Below are 27500 nucleotides of genomic sequence, written 5' to 3'. Positions count from 1 at the left end.
CTCGATATCAAAAGTAAAAGTTGATTGAGGAATAAGATTAAAAAAAAAAGAGAAACGAAAAAATTACAGGTGCACTCGATATAAAAAAAAAGAAAGAAAAAAAAGAACAGAATTTAAAAAGGAATGAAAAAGAAAAAAATAAATAACAGCTACTCTCGACACCACTAAAAAAAAACACAGAAAAAAGACTAAAATAAAAGAAAAAAATAAAGAAAAAATAACATCTTGAACTAATACCCCCAAAAAAGGATAATAAATAAAATAGAAAATAAAAAAAATACAAACAAGGGAAAAGAATATAGATACAAAAAGAAGCAGCACTTAATAGGAAGGCGAGCAATTACAGGTACACAGATTGGCAGGTGATTCATACAAGTACTAATCTTTTTCTTTTATCAATGAACCCCCAGTGGAAGGCAGCAGCTTAACCTTTAGTGTGGCTCTCCGCAGCCTGGCACCGTGAAATGACCCTTCTGTGTGCCACGCTTCATGTCTCACACTTAGCATACTCTTCACCCGATGTTCTGAGAGAGAGAGAGAGAGAGAGAGAGAGAGAGAGAGAGAGGGAGAGGTATCATGTCTTTATTAATACAAACATTATTATACACTCTATGAACTGAGAATTTTAGAGAGAGAGAGAGAGAGAGAGAGAGAGAGAGAGAGAGAGAGAGAGAGAGAGAGAGGTATTATGTCTTTATTAATACCAACATTATTATACACTCTATGAACTGAGAATTTTAGAGAGAGAGAGAGAGAGAGAGAGAGAGAGAGAGAGAGAGAGAGAGAGAGAGAGAGAGAGATAATTGTTATGCCTTTAATAATACCAGAAATATTAGTATTATACATTAAATAATTTGAAGCTTTTTAGAGAGAGAGAGAGAGAGAGATATTATGCCTTTACTAATACCAGCAATATTAGAAACGATATTACTGATTCATTAATTAAGAGGAAGGTCATTGTAGTATTAATCGTGTGTAGTATTGCTAGTCTTGCTCTCTTGCTTATATTAGTACAAAATCAATGCGGGAAATATATCAGTTAAAAATTGCGTTAAGTGATGTAGTATATGTGGCTATTGTTGGTGTTAGTGGGTTAGTTTTAAGTTATAGTTGTACATCTCTTCAGTGGTATGCCGCATTTCCATATTCATTCTGGTTAATATTTGGTGATTTTATACAGCTTCAGAAACTCATGTGGAGGGTTAAAATAGTGAAGACTGTGGCCATTCATTTTCTGACCTCCATAGACTGTTCCTAATGTAAATAAAATCAAGTCACACCCAGAACTTATAGTAAAACAGTGTCCCAGTAGTGAAGGGGTTAAGTTAGGATAGGTTAAGTTGGGTTAGGAAAGTATCGTACACATACAAATGTATTGAAACATAAATTGATAGAAATAGAGATAGATAGATAGGTAGATACATAGATTGACAGGTAATAGTTGGTGGATGGAGTTAAATATTGTGATAATACATAGCTCTACATAAGGACACACACACACACACACACACACACACACACACACACACACACACACACACACACACACACACACACACACACACACACACACACACACACACACACACACACACACACACATTCACCTCACGTACGTAATTTCACTCTTCAACCTGACTCCTCACCGCCCCTTCATCACTCATAACACTCCTCCACCTCCTCCACCTCCTCCTCCTCCTCCTCCTCCTCCTCCTCCTCCTCCTCCTCCTCCTCCTCCTCCTCCTCTTTCTACCTACTACTATTGTTTTTTATCTTATCTACCTTATTTTGGAATTAATGGGGTTTGTGTTTTTATGAGAGAGAGAGAGAGAGAGAGAGAGAGAGAGAGAGAGAGAGAGAGAGAGAGAGAGAGAGATAATATGTTCTTTTAAGTACCTGATTATTTTTTTTTTCATGTAAATTTTTGCATCATTGTTTTCTTCCATTTTATTCTTACAGTGTAATGAATAAGTCTCTCTCTCTCTCTCTCTCTCTCTCTCTCTCTCTCTCTCTCTCTCTCTCTCTCTCTCTCTCTCTCTCTCTCTCTCTCTCTTCCATATTTTTCTCAAGACTGATTCCTTCCAATTTCTTTTTATTCCTCCATCTTCCCATCCTCCCATCCCTCCCTCCCCTATCTCCCTCTCATCTACCCTCCCTCCCATCTACCCTCCCTCCTTCCCTCCCTCTTCACGCGTATAAATCTGGCCGTGGCTCTACCTGTCCTGTTTTAGATTGATTTTGACATTACATTGAAATTTTTTAAACCTGATTGTATCGTCATTCTACTCCTCCTTTCCTCCTTAGTCTCTCTCTCTCTCTCTCTCTCTCTCTCTCTCTCTCTCTCTCTCTCTCTGTTCTGTTAAATTTAAAGAGAATATTTAACTAACTGACGGACATGGGTAGATGGGAGGCTGAAAAAGTGGGTAATGAGTATCTGGGGAGGGAAAAGGTTGTCTGTGGATCTGTGGGTCTGTGGGTCTGTGGGTGTGTGGGTGCGTGGATGGGAGAGGGAGAGTGAGGGGGGAGGGTAGCTAAGGAATCTGTCACCTGTATCCACGAGGGTACAAATGGCGTATCTCTTATCTGACTACCTTCCCCCTCCCCACTCTCTCTCTCTCTCTCTCTCTCTCTCTCTCTCTCTCTCTCTCTCTCTCTTTCCTATTGTTTCTATTCTGTTTTTACTATTTTTTTTGCTCTTCCTTTCTTTCTCTCCTGTTTTCCTTTCAAATACCACTCTTTTCTCCTCTTCCTCTTTCGTATTCCTCTTCTTCTCTATTTCTATTCTACTGTTACTCTCCCTTTTTTCTTCCCAGTATCTCTTTTTTTTCTGCACCATTCCTCTTTTATTTTTCCTGTCTTCCCTTCTCTCATATATTTTTCTTGTTATTCATTGCCTCTTCCTGTTTCTACCTTTCTCCTTCTGCATCTTTCCCCTTCTCTTCCTCCTCTTTCATTTCTCTTTTTCTATCTCTTTCTCAGTGTCTCCTGTACTTTCCACCTCTCTTCCTCCTGCTCCTCCTGAAACACCCATACCACACCACACCACACCACACCACACCACACCACCACCACACCACACCACATACAATTCCCTCTTTTCAACACCACCACTTCCCTTTCCTCCTCCTCCTCCTCCTCCTCCTCCTCCTCCCAACTCTCACATGAAACACCAGACAAAAGCTGATGTAACACTGACACACCCCAACACCAACCAGCCCCTCCCCACCCCCAGCTCTCCTATCACTCCCTCGCCCCCTCCCTGACTCACAGCCTCGTGTCACTTGTTGCTGAGGGAGGGACGTGTACTGGTTCACGCCCCCTGACACCCCCACTGACGCTTCCTGACGCTGCTTGACCCCATCTCTCGCTGCCTCTCTGCTTCCATGATCCCCGAACCACCTCCCCTTATCTGTCAGTGCCCCAGTGTGTCTGTCCTGCCCTCCCGTCCTTGCTTTTACGCCCATCTCAGCTGCTGACGGAGGCACAGACGGGGTTATCAGAAGCTGTATTTCGAAACTGATAATCGTACTTCTCTCTCTCTCTCTCTCTCTCTCTCTCTCTCTCTCTCTCTCTCTCTCTCTGGTATCGTTGTTTCTAAGGTCGTGTCAGTTTTTGGAGCGCGTAAGAGAGAGAGAGAGAGAGAGAGAGAGAGAGAGAGAGAGAGAGAGAGAGAGAGAGAGAGAGAGAGACGAACGTACATACAGACAGACAAACAGACATTTGTTCATATTTTCCGGAGAAACAAAATATGGTAAAGGAAAGTAAAATTGAGGCATGAACATGAGAAAATAAAGAAAAATAAAGGAAAGCCATTTATTCGCCAGTGTAATCTCATATAGAGACGATTAGATGGGAAAGCAGACAGAGAAACGGAGAGACGGACATATCAGGAACAAAGAACCCAAACTACGTATTATTCAGACACATACACACACAAAAAAAAAAAAAATAAATAAATAAATAAAACAGAAAGTGAAGAGAAAATGGAATGGAAAAAAAACAATAAATTAGAAAGAGATGAAAGGAAAGACATGAGAAAATAAGAGAAGAAAGAAAACACTCAAGAAGAAGAGAAACGAAGGCAGAGTGACACACACACACACACACACACACACACACACACACACACACACACACACACACACACACACACACACACACACACACACACACACACGGATTATTAGTCAAATGGTGTATGTATGTATGTATGTATGTATGTATGTATGCATGAACCTCAACACTTGAGTAACTACGAAAGTAAGTAAATGAGTCACACATCAGTGGTGGTGGTGGTGGTGGTGGTGGTGGTGGATCTTGTAATACAGTGAGAGGTGGACTAAATAGACACTTTCGTAAGACTCTCTCTCTCTCTCTCTCTCTCTCTCTCTCTCTCTCTCTCTCTCTCTCTCTCTGATCTTTACCCTTCCACCTTTACTTTCCCTTTCTCTTCTTTTTTTTCCTTCTTCTTTTACCTTTCCTCTTCATTTTTACTCTCATTAATTCTCACAGTCTCTCCTTTCTTCCTTTCATCCTCCCCTCTTGCTTCCTTCCTATCCACCACGTCTTTTATTCTATTCTCTAATATTTACTCTACTCTTCACTATAAACTGCATGTATTTTAGTAGTAGTAGTAGTAGTAGTAGTAGTAGTAGTAGTAGTGTGGTGGTGGTGGTGGTGGTGGTGGTGGTGGTGATAATGGTACGTATTGCCATGCCAACTTCTTATCTTCTTTGCTTAGCCTCCTCCTCCTCCTCCCCGTCCTCCTCCTCCTCCTCCTCCTCCTCCTCCTCCTCCTCCTCCTCCTCCTCCTCCTCCTCCTCCTCCTCCTCCTCTTCTTCTTCCTGCCAGCTGCCGGAACAAAGCACCATGGGTCAGCTCACACTCTTATCACCTCCACGTCACCCTCCACTTTGTACTCCCAAGCATTAGTCACCCGAGACACGTGGACACAGCCTCCTCCTCCTCCTCCTCCTCCTCCTCCTCCTCCTCCTTCTAGCAATACTTATGCTGTTTGCTTGTTTGTTAGTCTAGTAATTTGCAAATAGACATGTAAGGATTTTAATGTTTGTTGGTGTTTGGTTAGCTTAAGTTAGGTTAAGTAATTCTTCCTCCTCCTCCTCCTCCTCCTCCTCCTCCTCCTCCTCCTCCTCCTCCTCCTCCTCCACTTAACTTGCTTATTTTAACTGATATCCAAGTTATAAAGTTGGTTTTATGTTACACACACACACACACACACACACACACACACACACACACACACACACACACACACACACACACACCATATCACAATAACAACAACAAGCAAGCTAAGAACAATATTTACCGGCACAGTCACCAGAATATATCGTCGCATCTTGTTCCGCCACTCCTTGCGTCACACGAATATCCCACGACTCGCTGCTGCCCCATCCCTCCTTTCCTTGTCACTGCGTCTCTTCCCCCTGCCGCCATCTGCTGTCGCTGCGGGGACGGGTTGCAATGTATGGATGTATCAGAGCTTGAAGGAACGTCAGGTGTTGTGATGGTGAGTAATAGGGGAGTGGTGAAGAGGAAGAGAGGATGAAGAGGAGAAGGAGGAAGGGAATAGAAACAGGTGGAAGGAGAAGATAGGGTTAAGGAAGTAGTTGTGGGTAGAAGGTAGAGAAAGTTAAGGAGGTGCGGAATGATATAGAAAAAGAAATAGAAGTAAAAGAAGATGAAGATGAAGAAGAAGAAGAAGAGTTGGGAAGGTACTTTGTGTAGAAGGAGGAGGAGGAAGAAGAGGAGGAGGAGGAGGAGGAGGAGGAGGAGAAAGAAGAAAAGGAAGAAGATAAAGAAAAGGAGGAGATGGAGGACTAGGAGAAACTGTGAGCATCATAACTTCTCTTCATCAAACTGGACCTATTCTCTCTCTCTCTCTCTCTCTCTCTCTCTCTCTCTCTCTCTCTCTCTCTCTCTCTCTCTCTCTCGTATTTTCCCCTTAAAGTTTGCTAAAAGTCTCGATATAAGCAAGAAGAGAAGGCTTTAGAGTCTACTAATTGGGGGATCAGATAGTCTTAAATTGCTGGGAAAGAGGCGATGTAGTGTTCGATGGCAAGTTTAAAGGATTTGATGTCTTACGTTGTTCTGATCCTTTGTTTTTTTGTTTTTTTTCGTGGGTTTGTATAGATTTTGTTTAGATTTATGGATGTGTGGTGCAGTATATGATTTCTGTGTGCAGGTTTGGAGATAATTGTTTAAATGTATGGTTTGTTTGTGTGCAAGTTCTATTTGTGATTCTGAAGATTTGGTTTGATATGAGGTTTTTATATTTGTGGGTTTGTTAATGGGTTTTTTTTCTATGTATGGTTAACCTCAGTAGCATGACACTTCTACATACTCATTCTGCTTAGTATTTGGTGATCTTATACAGCTTCAGAAACATATGTGGTGTATTAAAACAGTGAAGACTCTGGCCATTAATCTTCTGACCTTCATAGACCCTTCCTAATGTCAATAAAATCGTTTGATCATACCTGAAATTCATGGTAAAAATGCGTCCCAGTACTGTGTTTTATTTACTTATCTTTAATAATAGTGATTAATCGTTCTCGTTACTCACTATGATTAACCCCTGCAGTACCGTGACACGTTTTTTCATATTCAATCTGCTTAGTATTTGGTGATTTTATACAGCTTCGGAAACATATGGGAGGATAAAAGATAGTGAAGACTGGCCATTAATCTTCTGACCTACATAGACCCTTCCTAATGTAAATAAAATCGTGTAATCATAGCCAAAATTCAAGGTAAAATAGTGAACACTGGCCATTAATCTTGTGACCTCCATAAACCCTTTCTAATGTCAATAAAATGGTCTAATTATACCCAAAACTCATAGTAAAATAGTGAAGACTGTGGCCATTGATCTTCTGACCTCCATAGACCCTTCCTAATGTCATTTAAATGGTCTAATCGTGCACAAAACTCAAGGTAAAAATGTGTCCCAGTACTGAAGGGATTATTACTGATTATTACTGTTTATTACTTAACTCCTCGTCTTTCTCCTTTACTTTCTTTTCACATTACCTGTATTGTTCAAATGTTCTGTTATTCACATCAATTTATTTTATTGTATTATATGTCGTTGTTGTTTGTGGTACTTATTTTTGCGATCTTGGAGGAAAATCTGGTGTTATTTTTCTATGGTTTCTGAATAGTTGTCTGTGTGTGTGTGTGTGTGTGTGTGTGTGTGTGTGTGTGTGTGTGTGTGTGTGTGTGTGTGTGTGTTCTTGTTATAATTGTTTTCCATGTAATTCTTCCACGCTGTTATTTTTGTATCCTTCCTTTTGCCTCTGTCGTCTGCTTGTTCTTGTTCTTGTTCTTGTTCTTGTTCTTGTTCTTGTTGGTTTCTTCATCATCATTATCATCAGCATCATCATTTTCTTCTTCTTCTTCTTCTTCTTCTTCTTCTTCTTCTTCTTCTACCACATCTGGCGGGATGGGCTCCAAGGCTCAGTGCTTCTACTCAAGACTTCTTCAGAAAAGAAGCACCAGCCAAGGAGCCATGTCGTCGCATGGATGAGGTGCCGTCTTTCATTCTCCCTCCTCAGATCAGCCCTCCTGTGTCTCAGGGGGACAAGGCATTCCACTCCCATACCTGCAGATTTAAGTGGCCTTGACTGCGAGGCTACAGTGGTGGAGAGTGGCATAAGAGTAGATAGAGTAGAGGTAGAGTGAATTTATAGCTAACAACTAATGTTTATATTATAGAGTAATAGATATGGTTGGATGCCACAATCATTAGCGAGAGTTGGGGCTAATGACCTCCAAGTAGTGGAGCCCCTAATTGACGCATCAATAAACATGGGGTGGAGGTATTCTGTAGTAGTAGTAGTAGTAGTAGTAGTAGTAGTAGTAGTAGTAGTAGTAGTAGTAGTGTCGTCATTGTCATCATCATTATCATCGTTATTTTTATCATCATCGTCATTGTTATTATTATGATTATTATTATTATTATTATCATTATTATTATTATCATTATTATTATTATCATTATTATTATTACTATTATTATCATCATCATCATCATCATCATTTATTATTGTTCCTTTCCTCTTACTTCTATTATTATCTTCCTCCTCCTCGTCCTCCTCCGTTATCTCTCAGCGTTCCATTTCAGCAAAAATCGTTGCCTTAAGTGACCTCCACCATTAGCCAAGTTCAAAGTCTTGTAGCATCAATAATTCACTTCCCTTCCCCCCCTCCTCTCTCTCTCTCTCTCTCTCTCTCTCTCTCTCTCTCTCTCTCTCTCTCTCTCTCTCTCTGACCTAACCTAACCTTACCTTACCTTACCTTACCTTACCTAATCTAGTCTTACATAAATTAACCAGATCTTGCCCTGCCTCACCTCACCTATACCATTTTTTTTTTTACCTTGACCCTTTCCTCTTCACCTGTTCATATTTCATTCAGATCCAGGTAAGATTCAGACCAGATCTCCTCGTTGCCTCTTGAAGTGTCTCCTGTATTCATTACGACGAGTTTATTCATACATACTTGCATACACTCTTTCATTCCCTCACTCCTTCTTTCTATCTCCGGGCGTCTTCTTATAATAAACTGCTGCTTCATTGACTTCTAAGAGCTTTGAAGGAGGAGGAGGAGGAGGAGGAGAAGGAAGAAGAGGATTAGGGATAAGAAGAAGAAGAAAAATATATAATGAATGATGATGAAGAATGTGAAAATTCAGGATAAAGGAGAATGAAGGATAAAAGGAGAAGAAGGTGAGAAAAGTGGAAAAAGAAAGGAATGAAGGAAGGAAAGACGGTAAAGAAGATGAAGGATGAAGAGGAAAATAAGGATGTGAGACGATGAAGAAAAGGAGACAGAGAGAGAGAGAGAGAGAGAGAGAGAGAGAGAGAGAGAGAGTATCACCATCGATAACACGACCGAATGGAAAGTAAACATTAATTTTAAAAGACGAGACGAGACGGGAGGAAAAATGGGTTAATGCGTAGAGAGATCCCCTCCTCCTCCTACTCCTCCTCCTCCTCCTCTATTCAAGGGTTAATGGCGCTGTAGCTGGTGGCGGCGCGTACGAAAAAGGCGCAGCACGAAAGTGGATTGAAAAAAAAAAAGTGAATGAAAAGGAATAAAAAAGGTGAGAAGTGTGGAGATTCAGTGGAAGGTTTAGCAGGAGAGAGAGGAATGAAGGAGGGAGAGGAATGAAAGAGGGAGAGAAAGGGAGGGAGACACAGGAGAGAGAGAGAGGAAGAAAAAATACTTAATCATTTATGGACAAAAAGATAAAACACCATATATCGATGACTGAGTGTGTTGGTAAAGGTTGTGGTTTTTGTTGTTGTTGTTGTTGTTGCTGTTGGTAATGGTGGTGGTGGTGGTGGTGGTGGTGGTGGTGGTGGCTGTTTTTGTTTTTAAAGCTGATTATTTGTTTGTTTTTTTACCTATTTAACATTAAGAAATTATTCATAGTAAGTTTGTTAGTGGTGTGTGTGTGTGTGTGTGTGTGTGTGTGTGCGTGATAAAAGAAACACACACACACACACACACACACACACACACACACACACACACACACACACACACACACACACATATCCCACTAACAAACTTACTATGAATAATTTCTTAATGTTAAATAGGTAAAAAACAAACAAACAAACAGCTTTCAAAAACAAAAACACCACCATCATCACCACCACCACCACCACCACCACCACCATTACCAACAGCAACAACAACAACAACAACAACAACAACAACAGCAGCCAGGTAGCTCAGTGGTTAGAGCGCTGGCTTCACAAGCCAGAGGACCGGGGTTCGATTCCCCGGCCGGGTGGAGATATTTGGGTGTGTCTCCTTTGACGTGTAGCCCCTGTTCACCTAGCAGTGAGTAGGTACGGGATGTAAATCAAGGAGTGGTGACCTTGTTGTCCCGGTGTGTGGTGTGTGCCTGGTCTCAGGCCAAAGATCCGAAGATCGGAAATAATGAGCTCTGAGCTCGTTCCGTAGGGTAACGTCTGGCTGTCTCGTCAGAGACTGCAGCAGATCAAACAGTGAAACACACACACACACACACACACACACACACACACACATACACACATGGAGGAGAGAGAGAGAGAGAGAGAGAGAGAGAGAGAGAGAGAGAGAGAGAAAGACAACACAAAAGAAGTGACAGACAGACAGACACACATACAGATACACTTCAGGGAGGAAGAGGAGGAGGAGGAGGAGGGGTAGAGTAGGGGAGGAAGGAGGAGGATCGGGTTGCCTTTCACTTACTTTCCTCCGTCACTCACAGGCCAAAAATCCCTCCTTTCTCCATCCCTCCCTCTATCCCCTCTACCCCTCTCTCTCTCTCTCTCTCTCTCTCTCTCTCTCTCTCTCTCTCTCTCTCTCTCTCTCTCTCTCTCTCTCTCTCTCTCCCTCCCTCCCTCCCTCCCTCCTCCTTTCCTCCTTCTCTTCTTTCCTCCCTCCTTCTCTCCCTTCTCATGTTTCTTTCATTGTTCCTTTTGCTGCTGTTTCATCTGGGCGAGGAGGAGGAGGAGGAGGAGGAGGAGAAGGAAGAAGAAGAAGATTGAAGGAACTGGAGGAAGAGGAAAATATTTTTACTTTTACAGAGATAGTCTCTCTCTCTCTCTCTCTCTCTCTCTCTCTCTCTCTCTCTCTTGATAAATGAATTTCATATACAATAACTTGATAGAACAAGAGAAAGAACAACAAAAGTGATATATATTTCCACTACTACTACTACTACTACTACTACTACTACTACTACTACTACTACTATACTTATATTACTACTTCTACTACTACCACCACTATCACCATCCCCACTACTACCAAAAACACCGTCAAACGAAAAAAAATAATTAGGTTATTGTCATCGAGACAGATAAAAGAAAAAGTAAATAAAATCATTTAATATTTCTTTAAGGGAACAATGAGATGATGTCTAGTATTACATATCCCTGCACACACACACACACACACACACACACACACACACACACACACACACACACACACACACACACACACACACACACACACACACACACACACACACACACACACACACACACACGTATTTGCTTTTACTACCCTTTGCTTTAAACCACTACCACCACCATCACCATGCCAACCACCACCACCACCACCACCACCATCACCGCTACTATACCACACATTTCCCTGATAATAACTAGTCTCAAACCCTCACAGAGATAATTTTTGCAGTTCCCATGTGTGTTTTCTCAACTGATGATGCAGAATCCTTGTTAAACTTTTACCTACAATCATGAAAACTGTTGCATACCTCACTAACCTCACGAACATTCCCTGGAGTCTGAACAGAAGTGGCGGAGATAAGAAGCAGAAGCGTTTAAGACAGTGCGGGAATGTGGTGCTCTCTGTCCCTCTCTTCCTCCCTCTTTTCTCTCCGTTTCTGTTGGTCTAAGTGCTTAAGTTCGTCGGTCGCTAATCCCCAGCCGCCAGCCTGACACCTCTCGTCTCAGGCCGCCACTCCGTCAGTCCCTCGGAGTCTCGCCTTTCACCCACAAAGGACGACGCTACAGAGAGACATTCCCGAGGGACACTGTCTGGGGGCGAGGGAGGGAGGAATGGTGCGAGAGGTAAATGGGCTGGAGAGAGTAGGGTAGGGTGTGAGAGGGAGAGGTGAGGGAGGGACGGGATGGGACAGTATTGGATGAAACATGTTTTGATGTATGTATAATTTAGTGTTTTGGTTCGGAAAGGGAGGAAAAAATGGGGTCTAGTAAGAGAGAGAGAGAGAGAGAGAGAGAGCAGGGTGGAAGGGGAATTGGCTGATAAAAAGGTAGCGAGAAATGAGGATAAAGAGAAGTAAGGAAAGTTTATGAGGATTAAACAAAGCAAAAATAAAACAAAAAAGGAAAAGAAAAAGGAAAAATAAATGAAAAGCAAAAGTAAAACAGATGGTAAAGAGGGAAGAGTAAAAGATCAGAGAGAGAGAGAGAGAGAGAGAGAGAGAGAGAGAGAATAGGGAAGGGCGTGGGATGAAGAGGGCGTGAGTGATGAGGGAAGAAAGGCGGAAGATGAGAGGCGGTTCGGCGGCGACCTTCTGATAATGATGTTTTGACCAGTCTCGGAAATTACTCGGAAAAAAAAAGAAGTGAAAGGAAAAAAAAAACAGAGTAAGGATTTGAAGTGAGACGAAAAGCAATTACTTACAAATAAGGGTGGGAAATTAAATGTTAAATCTCGGTAAATCTCTTCGCTTTTTAGCACTGAATGGAAGTTTGTGAAGGTGTAATAGTAGAAGGTGAGATAGAATGCTGGAAGAAGCTGCCATCGTTCCTACACGTGGGAGTTCCTGTATATATTTATAGCTTGCCGACTTATTTCCGTTACTTTTTTTTTTCACCTATCACCTCCATGCATATTTTTTTTTTTTTAATGTCTGAAATAAAAAAATAAGAAGAGAAAGAGAGAAAAAAAAAGGATCAAAACAACTACAAAAAGAAGAAAATAAAGAGGAAAAAAAAGAAAGTGCAGACGACTTTACAACGACGCAGAAGAAAGAAAAAAAGATGAAGAAAAAAAAAGAAAAGAAAAGAAAAGATAACAAGAACCAACAACACACACACACACACACACACACACACACACACACACACACACACACACACACACACACACACACACACACACACACACACCATCCAACCATCCATCCTCCCAAGCACACCCCGACTTATCCATTCCTAAGACCCAGAGGCGGACGAGACAACACGAAACGACGCGAAACGACACGAAACAAGGCAAGGCAAGGCAAGGCAAGGCAAGGCAAGGCAAGGCAAGAAGCAAAGCAAGGCAAGGCAAGATAAAGCGAACCGAGACAAGGCAAGGCAAGGCAAGGCAAGGCAAGGCAAGGCGAGGCGAGTCAAAACTAGGTGAGGTAAGGCAAGGCGAGGCGAGGCGAGGCGAAGCGAGGCGAGGCGAGGCAGGCCAACTCTTGCAGGAACATCTGGCTATTAATTCACGTCTGAGAGGAACCCCACGCCTTATGACACCCAGCTGGCCTTCCCGATGGCCCGCCGCGGTGGGAGTGTGGCTGATAGCGGAGACGAGACGAGCGAGTGAGGGTGAAATAGGAAGGTGGAAGTGGTGAAGGTGACTGTGGCTGTAGGAAGGAAGGTATAAAGGTAGCAGTAATAGTAGTAGTAGTAGTAGTAGTAGTAGTAGGTGAAATGAGAGCGATATATTTAGGAGAGAAAAAAGAGTAAAGCTATATTTTAAAAGAAGGAAGAAAAGTGAGAGTAAAGAGAAAATATGAGAATAGATCAATGAAAATGAATATATAGAAGAAATAAAAAGAGACTAAGTGAGATTAAACAGAAAAGAGAGAGAGAGAGAGAGAGAGAGAGAGAGAGAGAGAGAGAGAGAGAGAGAGAGAGAGAGAGAGAGAGGATGAAGAGCAGAGGAGAGGAGAGAGAGAGAAGCAGGAAATGTAGATAGTGAGAGATAGAAAGACGAAGAAAGAAGAGAGAAGAATGAAAGGAAAGGATAGATAGACAGATAATTAAAGAAGGAAGGATAACATTGGACCTGAAGGAGTGAAGGATAAAGGAAAAGGAGGGAAGAAAGGAAAAGAAGAGAAGGAGAAGTACGAGGTAAAGAATAAAGGAAGAAGGAAAAGAGGATGAAAATAAGAAAAAAATATATAAGATTTCAGAGAGAGAGAGAGAGAGAGAGAGAGAGAGTAATACAAGGAACAGTTTAGAGGAAATGGTGATGGTGGTGATGGTGCTGATGATGAGATAAGGATGTGATAAGGATGCGATGGCGGTAGTAGTGGTGGTAGTAGTGGTGGTGGTAGTGGTGTGGTTGTGGTGGTGGTGGTTGTGGTGATGATGATGGTTGCGCTAATGATGGTGATGGTGGTGGAGTTAATGGAGATAATCTTGTGGAAAAATATGGAAGAGAGAGAGAGAGAGAGAGAGAGAGAGAGAGAGAGAGAGAGAGAGAGAGAGAGAGCAAATGTAATAATCAGAAAGAAAATAAAGAAGGAAAAAAAATCAAACCTGTAAAAAAAAGAGGAAAAGAAGAGTACAAAACTTAATCAAGAGAAAAGTTACAGGAAAAAAATAAAGAGAAAAGGATGCCCATTAAATCCAAGACAAGAGAGAGAGAGAGAGAGAGAGAGAGAGAGAGAGAGAGAGAGAGAGAGAAAGAACATTTTTTTCAGATCCTTTTTATTTCGTTATCACTTCAAAATTACAAAGTTAGATCGTCCATTAAAGAGTTATGGTACAATTTCTTATTTTTCTCTCTCTCTCTCTCTCTCTCTCTCTCTCTCTCTCTCTCTCTCTCTCTCTCTCTCTTCAAAGTTCCACGAAAGTATTGAGTTACGGTGATTTTGTTCGCTATAAGTGACGTCAAAGTGCGTAAGCAACACACACACACACACACACACACACACACACACACACACACACACACACACACACACACACACACATTCAAACTGATCGTGAAATACCACATCTCTCTCTCTCTCTCTCTCTCTCTCTCTCTCTCTCTCTCTCTCTCTCTCTCTCTCTCTCTCTATACGTATGTAGATTTTATTTTATTGTGTGTGTGTGTGTGTGTGTGTGTGTGTTCGTGCGTGGTAATGTGTTTGTGTATTCGTGATGGCGTAGGGGCGTGTGCTATCTCGACTTGCGTATGTGTGTGTGTGTGTGTGTGTGTGTGTGTGTGTGTGTGTGTGTGTGTGTGTGTGTGTGTGTGTGTTAACTTAATTTATGATTCCTAATGTGTGAAAGGGAAGATCTTTTAAGTCTCTCTCTCTCTCTCTCTCTCTCTCTCTCTCTCTCTCTCTCTCTCTCTCTCTCAAATATTTCATCTGGTCCGGGAGTTTTCCGTAGAGATAGTTTCAGAATACTTTGCTTCAAGGGGGGACTAAACTCTTCTGTGCCTTGCTGTGTCTGTGTTAGGCGCCTTCATTCAGTGAGGGAGATGTTAGTGTGTGGTACCGCTGCTGCTGCTGATGATGATGCTGATGATGATGATGGCTTTTTGCTGCTGTTATTGTTAGTGATGGTGGTGGTGGTGATGGTGGTGGTGGTGATGGTGTTGGTGGTGGTGATGGTGGTGGTGGTGATGGTAGTGGTGATGGTGGTGATTCTTTTTATTTGCTCCTTTTCCTGCTTTTCTTTCTTTCATTTTTTTCTTGTTCGTGTTCTTGTTCTTGTTCTTGTTCTTGGTTTGTTCTTCTCGTCGTCGTCGTCGTTGTTGTTGTTGTTCTCATTCTCTTTCTCCTCTTCCTTTTCGTCCTCCTCCTCCTCCTCCTCCTCCTCCTCCTCCGTTGCTCTTGTCCTCCAACTAATATCACCACCTCCACCACCACCACCACCACATACTCTTGTCACAGCAGGTGTTGGCAATGCTCCCTAAGAAGAAGAAGAAGAAGAAGAAGAAGAAGAAGAAGACAGATAGATAGATAGATAGATAGATAGATAGAGAGAGAGAGAGAGAGAGAGAGAGAGAGAGAGAGAGAGAGAGAGAGAGAGAGAGAGAGAGTAGCAGGAGCAGAATATTTCTTTGGTCACATTGTCAACATCTGGTGTAGGAAAGATTAGAGTTGGGTTGGTGTTACTTTATAGGACAACTTTTGAGACACCCTTTACTATTACTACTACTACTACTACTACTACTACTACTACTACTACTACTACTACTACTACTACTACTACTACTACTACTACTACTACTACTACTACTACTACTACTACTACTACTACTACTACCACTACTACTACTACTATTACTACTACTACTACTACTACTACTACTACATGTTGGTGGTGAGATGGATTCATATTTACCTGTGTTTTTTCTACCCTCAGGTATGCAAAACTCATTTGTGGTGAATCATGGCCAGTCCTGCAGAGTAAGTAGTAGTAGTAGTAGTAGTAGTAGTAGTAGTAGTAGTAGTAGAAGAAGTAGTAGTAGTAGTGGTAGTAGTGATGGTGCTGTTGGTTGTGGTGGTGGTGGTGGTGGTGGTGGCGGTGATGATGATAGTGGTGACGAAGACCATAATAGTAGTAACAGTAGCAGTATTAGTAGTAGAAGTAATTGTTGTGGTTTTGGTTCATGTAGTGTACTATGTGTGTGTTTTTTTGTGTTTCTGGTGTTTTTGCTGTTGCTATTGTTATCTTCCATTACTCAACATTCTCTTAAAAAAATAATTGATAATAATAATAATAATAATAGATAATAATAATAATAATAATAATAATAATAATAATAATAAAGAAAATATTTGCTGTTTTCTCTTGTCTTCCTGTTTCAAGTCCTCAGGGTCAGTTAGGGTCGCCAGGTCACGGGGACACGCCCTGAAACTAGAGGGACACAAGGGCAGGAAGTGTTGGTGGTGTTGAGGAGTGTTGGGGAGTGTTGAGGAGTGTTGGAGAGTGTAGAGGAGTGTTGAGGAGTGTTGGGGAATGTTGGGGAGTGTTGAGGAGTGTTGGGGAGTGTTGAGGAGTATTGGGGAGTGTTGGGGAGTGTTGAGGAGTGTTGGAGAGTGTTGAGGAGTGTTGAAGAGTGTTGAGGAGTGTTGGGGAGTGTTGAGGAGTGTTGGAGAGTGTTAGGGAGTGTTGAGGAGTGTTGAGTGTTGGGGAGTGTTGAGGAGTGTTGGAGAGTGTTGAGGAGTGTTGAAGAGTGTTGAGGAGTGTTGGGGAGTGTTGAGGAGTGTTGAGGAGTGTTAGGGAGTGTTGAGGAGTGTTGAGGAGTGTTGGGGAGTGTTGAGGAGTGTTGGAGAGTGTTGAGGAGTGTTGAAGAGTGTTGAGGAGTGTTGGGGAGTGTTGAGGAGTGTTAGAGAGTGTTAGGGAGTGTTGAGGAGTGTTGAGGAGTGTTGGGGAGTGTTGAGGAGTGTTGGGGAGTGTTGAGAGTGTTGAGGAGTGTTGGGGAGTGTGTGTCAGGCTGGAAGGGTGTTCTGGCTTGTGAAAATATCTGTTCTTGTTTCTTTCAATTTTCCTTTTGTGTATTTACAGTTATATGAAAATTCTATAATGAAAGGGAAGGAAAAGATAGTGAATAGTGAAAGAAAAATTGTATACATAGATTTTTCTTATGATTTATATATATATATATATATTTTTACTTCTATTCTTGTATTTTCCATTTTTTTTTAAGTTTTCAATGATAACGAAAGAAAATGAAAAAGTGATAGTGAAAAGAAAAATTATTGTGTATGTGAATTTTCTTACAGTCATCTTCTTTTCTTTTTGTTTTTATGTGTATTAAGTTGTTGTTGTTGTTGTTGTTGTTGTTGTTGTTGTTGTTGTTGTTTGTTTTTAACCTTGCTTCTCCTCGTCTCTATGTCTTTCTTCGTCTCTCCCAGCCTCTCCCCTTCCTCTCCCAGCCTCACCCAGCCTCGCCCTGTTTCATTATTGCCTGCATTCTCCTTCATCTCCTCCTCCTCCTCCTCCTCCTCCTCCTCCTTCTCCTATTTTTCACTTCCTTTGTGGAGTTGCTCGTTGTCTTCCACATTCTTCTTTTGTACATTCCCTTCCTTCCTTCCTTCCTTCCTTCCTTCCTTCCTTCCTTCCTTCCTTCCCTCCTCATCCGCGTAACTTTTTCTCTCATGTTTCTCACTAAACTGTTTTTCTTTCCTATTTTTTTTCCTTTCTCTCAGTGCATGAATCTCTCTCTCTCTCTCTCTCTCTCTCTCTCTCTCTCTCTCTCTCTCTCTCTCTCTCTCTCTCTCTCTCTCTCTCTCTCTCTCTCTCTCTCTCTCTCTCTCTCTCCTCCCTCCTCCTCCTCCTCCTCCTCCTCCTTCCTTTATTGTTTCCATTCCATCTTTTATTTCTTCCCTCGTCCTCCTCTTATCCTCTCTCTTTTTTTCCTCCTCCTCTTCTTCCTCCTCCTCCTTCGTCGCCTTCTGCAGGAGGTTCAGTGGAGCCCTCGCTGTGTTTTCTGAAAGGAGTCAACTTCGTCTACGTTATGGCGTCGATTTGTCCAACTTGAGAAGTCTTGGGGCGGCGAGCGTTGAAGAGAGGCACGGTGATGGAGGAGGCAGTGGTGGTGGTGGTGGTGGTGAAGGGGCAGCCAGGATGAGGAAGGTAAAATGCTAGAGGAAGAGAAGGAAGGAGAAAGAGAAAGAGAAGGGAAGGGAAGGAGAAAAAGATGGAGGAAGAAGAGGAAGAGGTAGAACTGGTATGGTGGTTGTAAAGGAAGAGGCAAGACGAGGAAGAGGAGGAGGAGAAGGAGAAAGAGGAAGAGAACGGAAGGGAAAGGAAGAGGAGAGAAGGGAAGGACAAAAAATGAAGGAAGAGGAAGAGGAAGAACTGGAATGGTGGTGGTAAAGGAAGAGGCAAGACGAGGAAGGTAAAATGTTACAGGAGGAAGAGGAGGAGACGAAGGAGAAAGAGGAAGAGAAGGAAAGAGAAAGGAAGAATGAAAAAGAAAAAGACGGAGAAAGAAGAGGAGGAGGAAGAATGGAAAAAGGAATGGAAAAGTGAGGAAGATGAAAAAAAAATAATTGGAAGGGGAAAGAGGACGAGAAGGAAAGAAAAGGGAAGGAAAAAATATAGAACGAAGAGGAAGAGGAAAAAAATGATAAGAGGATAGGAAAATGGGGAAAATATAAGAAAAGGAGGAGGAGGAGGAGGAGGTGGTGGAAGATGCGGAGGAGGGAGGGAGGAGAAGGAGAAGTGGAGGAAATAAAAGTAGGATAACAGAAGGAGGAATACTAGTGGGGAGGAAAAAAAATAACAGGCGTTTTTTATCCATATAGCAAGAGGAAAGAAAAACGTGAAGGTGATTGGAGGAGGAGGAGAAGGAGGAAGAGAAGAAGGAGGAGAAGGAGGAGGAGAAGAAGGAGGAAGAAGAGAAAATAGAAAGAAGATGAGAGGAGTATGAGGAGAGAAGGGATAAAAGGTTGTATGAAAACAGTGACGAGGAGGAGGAGGAGGAGGAGGAGGAGGAGGAGGAGTAGAGAAAGGATAGATGAATGAGAGGCACAAAAAAAAAGGAAATGATAAAAGAAGTTGGAGAGAGAGAGAGAGAGAGAGAGAGAGAGAGAGAGAGAGAAGAGAAAGAAAAATTATGCAAAAATACTGAAAAAGTAGGAAGAAGAGAGTGAGGAAGAGAAAAAAAAAAGTAAGGAAAATAATGAAGAAGGAAAAAGAGAAGGAAGAGGAAAGAAGAAATGGGAAAAATAGAAAAAAATGTGAAAAGAAGAAAGAAATTACGGAAAAGAGGAGAAGTAAAGGAAAGAGAGAGAGAGAGAGAGAGAGAGAGAGAGAGAGAGAGAGAGAGAGAGAGAGAGAGAGAGAGAGAGGCGGAGAAGGAAAAATGAGAGCAAGAAGAGAAAAGTTTGTGAGAAATTAGATAAATCTGGAGTCAGGAGGAAGGTGAGACAGAGAGAGAGAGAGAGAGAGAGAGAGAGAGAGAGAGAGAGAGAGAGAGGGAGAGGGAAAAAATATCACAACATATATAAAAGAAATGGCGAGAGGAAGGAAGAGGAAGGAAAGGAGCAGGTGATGGAGGAAAGGAGAAGATGAGGAGAGGAAGGAAGGAAGAGATGTAGGAGTAGGAGGAGGAGGAGGAGGAGGAGGAGGAGGAGGAGGAGGAGGAGAAAGAGGAAGAGGAAGGATGAAACTTAAAGACTAAATGAAGAAGAAATATTTTAGAGACTGACACGTTGGAGGCGGAGGAAGAGGAAGAAGAAGAAGAAGAAGAAGAAGAAAAAAGAGGATTATAGGAAGAGGGGCTGGATGAGTAAAGAGGAAGAATGAAAATGTAGAAGAGAAGAAGGAAGAAGCAATAAGGAAGGAGTATAACAAGGAAGAACAAGAAGAGGGAAATAGAAGAGAAGAAAAAGGTTAATGACATCAAGAATTGGGAGCAAAGATTGGGAAGAAGAAGAAGAAGAAGAAGAAGAAGAAGAAGAAGAAGAAGAAGAAGAAGAAAAAAATGAAGTCAAGCATCTCCATCTCTCTCTCTCTCTCTCTCTCTCTCTCTCTCTCTCTCTCTCTCTCTCTCTCTCTCTCTCTCTCTCTCTCTCTCTCTCTCTCTCTCTCTCTCTCTCTCTCTCTCTCTTACTTCTCTCTCTCTTTTCTTCTCCTTTCCTATCTACTCTAATTTTATCTTTTCTTCATCTTCTCTTCTTTCCTTTTTCTTTCTCTCCTCTTCTCCTCTCTAGCTCCTTCTTTACTTGTTTACTCCTCTTTTCTTCCTTGTTTTCCTTTTTCCTTACATTTCTCTCCATTTCTCTATTTCTTCATCCTCACCTTCTTTACAGCCCTTTTTCCTCTCTCTTTTTATACACAATCATTAATTTTCCTCTACTTCTTCTCTCTACCTCCATGTTTCCTCCCCATTCCCTTAATCTCTCCCTTCCTATCTCCTCGTTCCTCTTACTCCATATCCCTCTCACTTACCTGCCTCCTCCTCCTTCTCCTCCTCCTCCTCCTCTCCTTCTTCGTTCACTCTCTCCCTCTCTCTCCCATTTCCTCCCCTTCCCTTGCTATTCCAACTTATTAAGGAAAAATACACAGGAAAACTCCAGGCTGGCGTCCTTTCCCCTCCTCTTTCCTTCCCCCAAAAGGGTTCGCTGGAAGTTTGTGTATTAAGTATGTTTATGAGGAAGAGACGCCCGAAGAATGTTGCCGCTGCTGCTACAGTCTTTCTCTGGCAGGGGAGTGGCGCTGACTTATGTGTGTGTGTGTGTGTGTGTGTGTGTGTGTGTGTGTGTGGAGGAAGGGTAGGAAGGTGTGTGAGTTGGTATGTTTGGGGGATGTTAGGGACGGGGTGGGAGAAGTAATAATGTATGGGTGTGTGGGTGGGTGCGTGGGATACTGAGAGAGAGAGAGAGAGAGAGAGAGAGAGAGAGAGAGAGAGAGAGAGAGAGAGAGAGAGAGAGAGAGAGAGAGGAACAGACTAGATTGACAGATAGACAGTTAAATAGATAGATAGACAGAGAGAGAGAGAGAGAGAGAGAGAGAGAGAGAGAGAGAGAGAGAGAGAGAGAGAGAGAGAGAGAGACTAGATTGACAGACAGTTAAACAGATAGATAGACAGACTAGAAGACATAGATAAAAAAAGACATATACTGACAGAAAGAGGGATTAACAGACAGATGAAGGGACAGATGAACACTGAACAGCCATACTGACAGACAGACAGACAGAACCATAGACAGGCACACTCATAGAAAATGGACAAAGAAACAGAGAAAAAGGGAAAAGAAAAGAAGATTAATTAGAAAAAATATATATCATAAACAGCTGTGGTAAAAAAAAAAAAGAAAAGAAAAAATAAGAATGAAATAGAAATAGAAAAATAATATAAGATCTCTAAAAAAAAAAAATGTAATAGAGAAAAAAACAAAAACGAAAAGAAAAGATAATTAGACGAAACGTAAAGATACAAAAGACTGAATGAATGAAACAATAAGGAACCGAAAACAAAACACAACACAGACAACGAAAAAAAAAAGAAAATGTGCAGAGAAAAGATAAAAAGAGGAAAGAAAAAAAAACAACAGCAAAAAAAAAGACACAAACATCAAAAGGCACAACAAAATAAATGAACGAACAAGCGAACAAACAAACAAACGAACAAAAAAAGAAAGAATGAGGCCTAAAACAGAGAGAGAGAGAGAGAGAGAGAGAGAGAGAGAGAGAGAGAGAGAGAGAGAGTTGATCCAGTGTAAATGAGAACTAGGAAATATGGGATGAAGAGAGAGAGAGAGAGAGAGAGAGAGAGAGAGAGAGAGAGAGAGAGAGAGAGAGAGAGAGAGAGAGAGAGAGAGAAGAGAGTTAAGCGTAATAAATGAAGGGTTTGGAGTTATTAAGGCAAGAGAGAGAGAGAGAGAGAGAGAGAGAGAGAGAGAGAGAGATGCTTGATAAATGGGAGAGTTAAAAGGAGACAGAGGAGCGAGGGAGAGGAAGTAAGGGGAAGGTTTATATATAGAGGAGGGAGAGGCGAGGTAGAGTGAGTGAGAGAGAGGCCAGACAGGAGGCTTAATGAGGCACCCGACACCTGTGCTTGTGTTAATTGAGGAGACGAGTGTTCTCTCTCACCTGTAATGTAGCTCGTAATTAAATCAAGCCAGGTGTTGTGTAGGAGAGAGAGAGAGAGAGAGAGAGAGAGAGAGAGAGAACGGGAGGGATAAAGAGGAAGATGCAGCCAGGCAAAAAAGATGACAAATGGGAAAGGAAAAAACAAAGAAAACAGAGAGAGAGAGAGAGAGAGAGAGAGAGAGAGAGAGAGAGAGAGAGAGAGAGAGAGAGAGAGAGAGAGAGAGAAGGAGGATAAAGATTAAGATACAGCCAGGGAGAAAGAAAAGTAAAAAAGCAAACCAAAAGACAAATGGAAAAGGGAAAAAATAAAGAAGAGAGAGAGAGAGAGAGAGAGAGAGAGAGAGAGAGAGAGAAAAATATATACGAGTAAACAGGGAGAAATACAATAAGCGTTATAAACAGAAAGACAGAAAAAAAAAAGACAGACAGACAAGCAAACAGACGGACGTATACATACAAACATACATATATATACAGACAAACACACAGACAGACAGACAGACAGGTAAAAAATCAAACAAACACGTATTTAGACACGAGTACGAAAAAACACGCAAGGAACGAAAACAATTAGACAAAAAAAAATACTAATACAGACATACAGACAGACACACAGACAGACACAGAAAGACATACATGCATACAGACAGATATAGATACATACATACATACATACAGACAGACAGACAGGCAGACAGTAAGGTATGTAAGTTAAATGAAAAACACGAAAAAATGAAGAAAATCAGACAAGAATGATAAAAGTATGTGAAGACAAGAATTTTTGCAACTTTTTTCTTAGACGCAGCAAGAAAAAAATGTGAGAGAGAGAGAGAGAGAGAGAGAGAGAGAGAGAGAGAGAGAGAGAGAGAGAGAGAGAGAGAGAAGGCTACTATTTGCCAAGAGTTTGAAAAAGGTTACTTATGAACTTAGTTGGAAGAAGTAAGAGGAAGACGAGGAGGAAAAGTAAGAAGCGGAGGAGGAGAAAGAAGAAGAAAGCAGGAGGAACAAGAAGAAGAAGAAGAAGAAGAAGAGAGATGTAGAGCTTCCATAAGTAGATACGAGACAGAGAGGGAGCAGGGCGGGTAGATGATAAAAGATACTAGAAAAGGAGGAGGAGGAGGAGGAGGAGGAGGAGGAGGAGGAGGAGCGTGACTGTCAGTGATAGAAAGACAATATAATGTTATGGATGAACATACTTATGAGGAACAATGAAGGAGGCGAAGGAAAGAGGAACCGTGAGATGAGTTTTTGAAGCCGGAGGGATAAAGAGAGAGAGAGAGAGAGAGAGAGAGAGAGAGAGAGAGAGAGAGAGAGAGAGAGGAGCTTGGCGTATATGGGAGATAAAGAAGATGAGGGAGATAGAGTGGATAATAAAAGGAGAATATTTTTAAAGAGAAGAGTTTAAGAGGAGGGAGAAAATTTTGGTATTTGTTGTGGAGGAGGAGGAGGAGGAGGAAGAGGTGGGGGAGGAGGAGGAGGAGATGACTGTGGTGATAAAAAAGGAAGAGGATTGGAGATTTAAAGGAGATCAAGTGGAGATGAGTGAAGTAAGATAAGAGATGAAAGGAAGCGTGATTGATGAGGTATTTTTGTTGTTGTTGTTGTTCTTCTTCTTCTTCTTCTCTTCTTCTTCTTCTTCTTCTTCTTCTTGTTCTTGTTCTTGTTCTTGTTCTTGTTGTTGTTGTTGTTGTTGTTGTTGTTCTTCTTCTTCTTCTTCTTCTTCTTCTTCTTCTTCTTCTTTTGCTTTTTGCTTTTCTTATCATTTTACTTCTTCTCGTCTCCTCCTCCTCCTCTTCCTCCTCCTCCTCTTCCTTCTCCTCCTCCTCCTCCTCCTCCTCCATATATTTCATTATCCTTTCATCTATACACGACAAACTAACTTGTGTGTGTGTGTGTGTGTGTGTGTGTGTGTGTGTGTGTGTGTGTGTGTGTGTGTGTGTGTATTGGATCAAACTTAACTCAGGCGAAAGGAAACACATTAATTTATATGTAAACAGATTACGACCGTACCCAAAGTTACACACACACACACACACACACACACACACACACACACACACACACACACACACACACACACACACACACACACACACTCACTTTTGGGGTCGTTTCGTCGCCTTGGCCTTGGGTACGATTAAGAGAGAGAGAGAGAGAGAGAGAGAGAGAGAGACATATGCCGTGGTAATAAAGAAAATAAACCACTACTACTACTACTACTACTACTACTACTACTACTACTACTACTACTACTACTACTACTACTACTACTACTACTACTACTGCTACTACTACTACAGCAACAAAAACTAATACAACAACAACAACAACAACAACTACAACTACTGTTATTACTACTACTACTACTACTACTATTACTACTACTACTACTACTACTACTACTACTACTACTACAACTACAACAACAACAGCAACTACTACTACTACTACTACTACTACTACTACTACTACTACTACTACTACTACTACCACCACCACCACCACAGCAGGCCAAGGGAAGCCACAACCTGCCCCTCTCACCTGCTTCCTGCCATCAAGGTCTCCCCAATTAAGAATTCCGGGGCCTGACCTGCACTAAGGGGCCTGTGACCTTGACTGTGCCTGCTCATTATCTCTCTCTCTCTCTCTCTCTCTCTCTCTCTCTCTCTCTCTCTCTCTCTCTCTCTCTCTCTCTCTCTCTCTCTCAATTTCCTGTTGGTTTCCCATTTTCTTTCGTAGAATTCGATTTAATTATTTCATCAACTCTTCTTTTGTATAACTTCCTCACCGTTTTTATTTCCTCTAATTTTAGGATTTTCCAGGTAGAATTTTCCTATTTCCTTCGTTATTTTGTATGTATCTTTATTATTTGCAGTGTTTATTGCAGGTAATGACGCGTTTCTGGCTTTCCATGTATTGTTATCATGCCATATTATGAATTTACCTTCCTTTATTCTACTGTGTAATTTTATCTTCGTCATCCTTTTGTATCTAATTCACAGGGAAAATATGCATGGAACTACTATTACAAAGAGAGAGAGAGAGAGAGAGAGAGAGAGAGAGAGAGAGAGAGAGACACAGACATTTAGAGTTTACAGGTATGAGAAAAAAAAAAAAGAAAAGGAACACCAGATTAATAAGAAATGATCCTTACATAGACAGACAAAATGGAGGAAACAGACAGCAACAGTAATTAAACGGGCATTACTTATACCAATAGACAGACAGACACACAGACAGACAGACAGAAGGATGCATTTTACCTTATACGAACATACAGACAAACAGACAAGTAAAGAGTAAACACAGAAGACAAATTTTACCCTCAGAAAAAACTAGGTACACAAAACAAACATACATACATACATACATACAGACAGACAGACAGACAGACAGAAAGACAAGTGAATCATAAATACAGAAGACAAATTTTACCTTCACAAAAACCAGGTAGACAAAAACAAACATACATACAGACAGACAGACAGACAGACGGACAGGTGGCTACATGGAAAAACATACAGGTACAGGTAGGGCTGGAGTTAATTAGCCAGGAAGGGACACGTGCATCAGACACCTGTAGAAGATGTTACTGGGTCGCTGCGCTTAATTAGATGGAGGCGACGTACCTGTGCCCGCTTAATTACACCTGCGATTCCACTCAGGCGAGTCGTTCGTGTGGCGCTCACCTGTGTTTGCTGTGAGGGGCCGGGTAGGGGGTGGGGAGGGGGAAGGTGGTGGGAGGGTAGGTGGGTGTGGTTGTGAGTTGGGTATGGGTGGCTGTGTGTGTTGTGGGGTGTGTGGGTGTGTTTTCTCTCTCTCTCTCTCTCTCTCTCTCTCTCTCTCTCTCTCTCTCTCTCTCTCTCTGGCCTTTAAATTAATTCTGGAAGTTTGGTGTTAATCAAGTTTGCTCCCTCGTTAGTCGCTCCAAGCCTGCCCGCATCTGCCAGTGATTCTTTGCAGCGCCGATCTGTAGACACCATCTTCCTCGCTTCTTCCTTTTCCTCCTCCTCCTCCTCCTCCTCCTCCTCCTCCTCCTCCTCCTCTTCCTCCTCCTCCTCCTCCTCCTCCTCCTCCTCCTCCTCCTCCTCATTGTTTTATTTTTTTTTTTTTTTGGTCTTTTTTTCTTGTTTCATTCTTCTTAGTTTTCTCTAGGTAGTTAGATAATATCATCATTTTTTTCTTTTTTCTTCCATTTCTTCATTCATTACTCTTTTTATGTACGTTTTGAGTTTGTTTCCTCTCTCTCTCTCTCTCTCTCTCTCTCTCTCTCTCTCTCTCTCTCTCTCTCTCTCTCTCTCTCTCTCTCTCTCTCTCTCTCTCTCTCTCTCTCTCTCTCTCCTTTTCACTATTGTTATTAACCTCTTCAATAATGAGACGTATTTTTACCTTGATTTTGGGTATAAGATTATGTTATTTGTATTAGGAAGGATCTGTAGAGGCCAGAAGATTAATGGCCACAGTCTTTACTATTCGTATCCCAACATATGTTTCTGAAGCTGTATAAAATCGCCAAATAGTAACCAGAATGAATATGAAAACACCTCCTGGTACTGAAGAGACTGATGGTGCTGCTACATGCGAATCTAACCACTTCAGTACTGGGACACATTTCCACCTTGAGATTTGTGTACGATTAGACCATTTTATTGCATCAGGTTAAAGGTCTATGGACATCAGAAGATTAATGGCCACAGTCTTCGCTATTTTAACCCCCACATGAGTTTCTGGAGCTGTATAAAATCACTAAATAGTCACCAGAAGGAATATAGAAACGCGCCATGTTACTGAAGGGGTTAAAGAATATAAAATAAGCTGCAAGAAGTCAGTAACCCTAAAGAGGTGTTACTAGTGATACGTGTCCTGTTGCTGTTGTTCATGGTAGTGGTGGTGGTGGTGGTGGTGGTGGTGGTGATGGTGGTGGTGTCATTGTTGTTGTTCTTGTCCAGCTGTTTTTGTTAATGTGATGAGTGGTACACGTGGTGGTGATGTTTTTGTTGATCTTGTTGGTGATAGTGGTGGTGGTGGTGGTGGTGGTGGTGGTGGTGGTTGTTGTTAATGGTGTGATGGTTGTAGTGGTGATGATGTCATTGGGAATTTTGTTATTTATGGTGATATTATTGTGTTGTTAGTGGTTGATGTTGTGATGTTATTGTTGCTTTTTGGTGTGGTGATGTTATTATTGTTTTAACCCTTCAGCACCATGACGCGTTTCCATATTCCTTCCGCTAACTATTTGGTGACTTTATACAGCTTCAGAAACGTATGTGGGGATTGAAACAGGGAAGACTATGGCCATTAATCATCTGACATCCATATATCCTTCCTGATATCAATAAATCTTCTAATCGTACACAAATCTGAAGGTAAAATCGTGCCCCAGTAGTGAAGGGGTTAATAATAATGATGGTGGTGGTGGTGGTGCTTATTGTTCTTCAT

The 27500-nt window shown here is 41.7% G+C and overlaps 2 protein-coding genes across 3 annotated transcripts in view; one reads left to right on the top strand and one right to left on the bottom strand.

The window, feature by feature from the left end:
- LOC123515239 (proline-rich protein 12-like) overlaps positions 1–27500 on the top strand; it is a 613955-nt gene that overhangs the window by 356162 nt on the left and 230293 nt on the right. The window lies entirely within an intron of this gene.
- The window catches only part of LOC123514900 (putative uncharacterized protein DDB_G0290521), a 16682-nt gene continuing 5555 nt past the window's right edge, over positions 16374–27500 (bottom strand). The window contains exon 2 of the mRNA XM_045273158.1: positions 16374–16953. Coding sequence (XP_045129093.1) covers positions 16374–16953 — 580 coding nt within the window. The remainder of the gene's footprint in view (positions 16954–27500) is intronic.

The sequence above is a fragment of the Portunus trituberculatus genome, chromosome 38 (assembly GCF_017591435.1).
Source record: "Portunus trituberculatus isolate SZX2019 chromosome 38, ASM1759143v1, whole genome shotgun sequence".
Classification (NCBI taxonomy): domain Eukaryota; kingdom Metazoa; phylum Arthropoda; class Malacostraca; order Decapoda; family Portunidae; genus Portunus; species Portunus trituberculatus.
The sequence above is the reverse complement of the archived record's forward strand: the minus strand, read 5'-3'. Positions and strand labels throughout refer to the sequence as shown.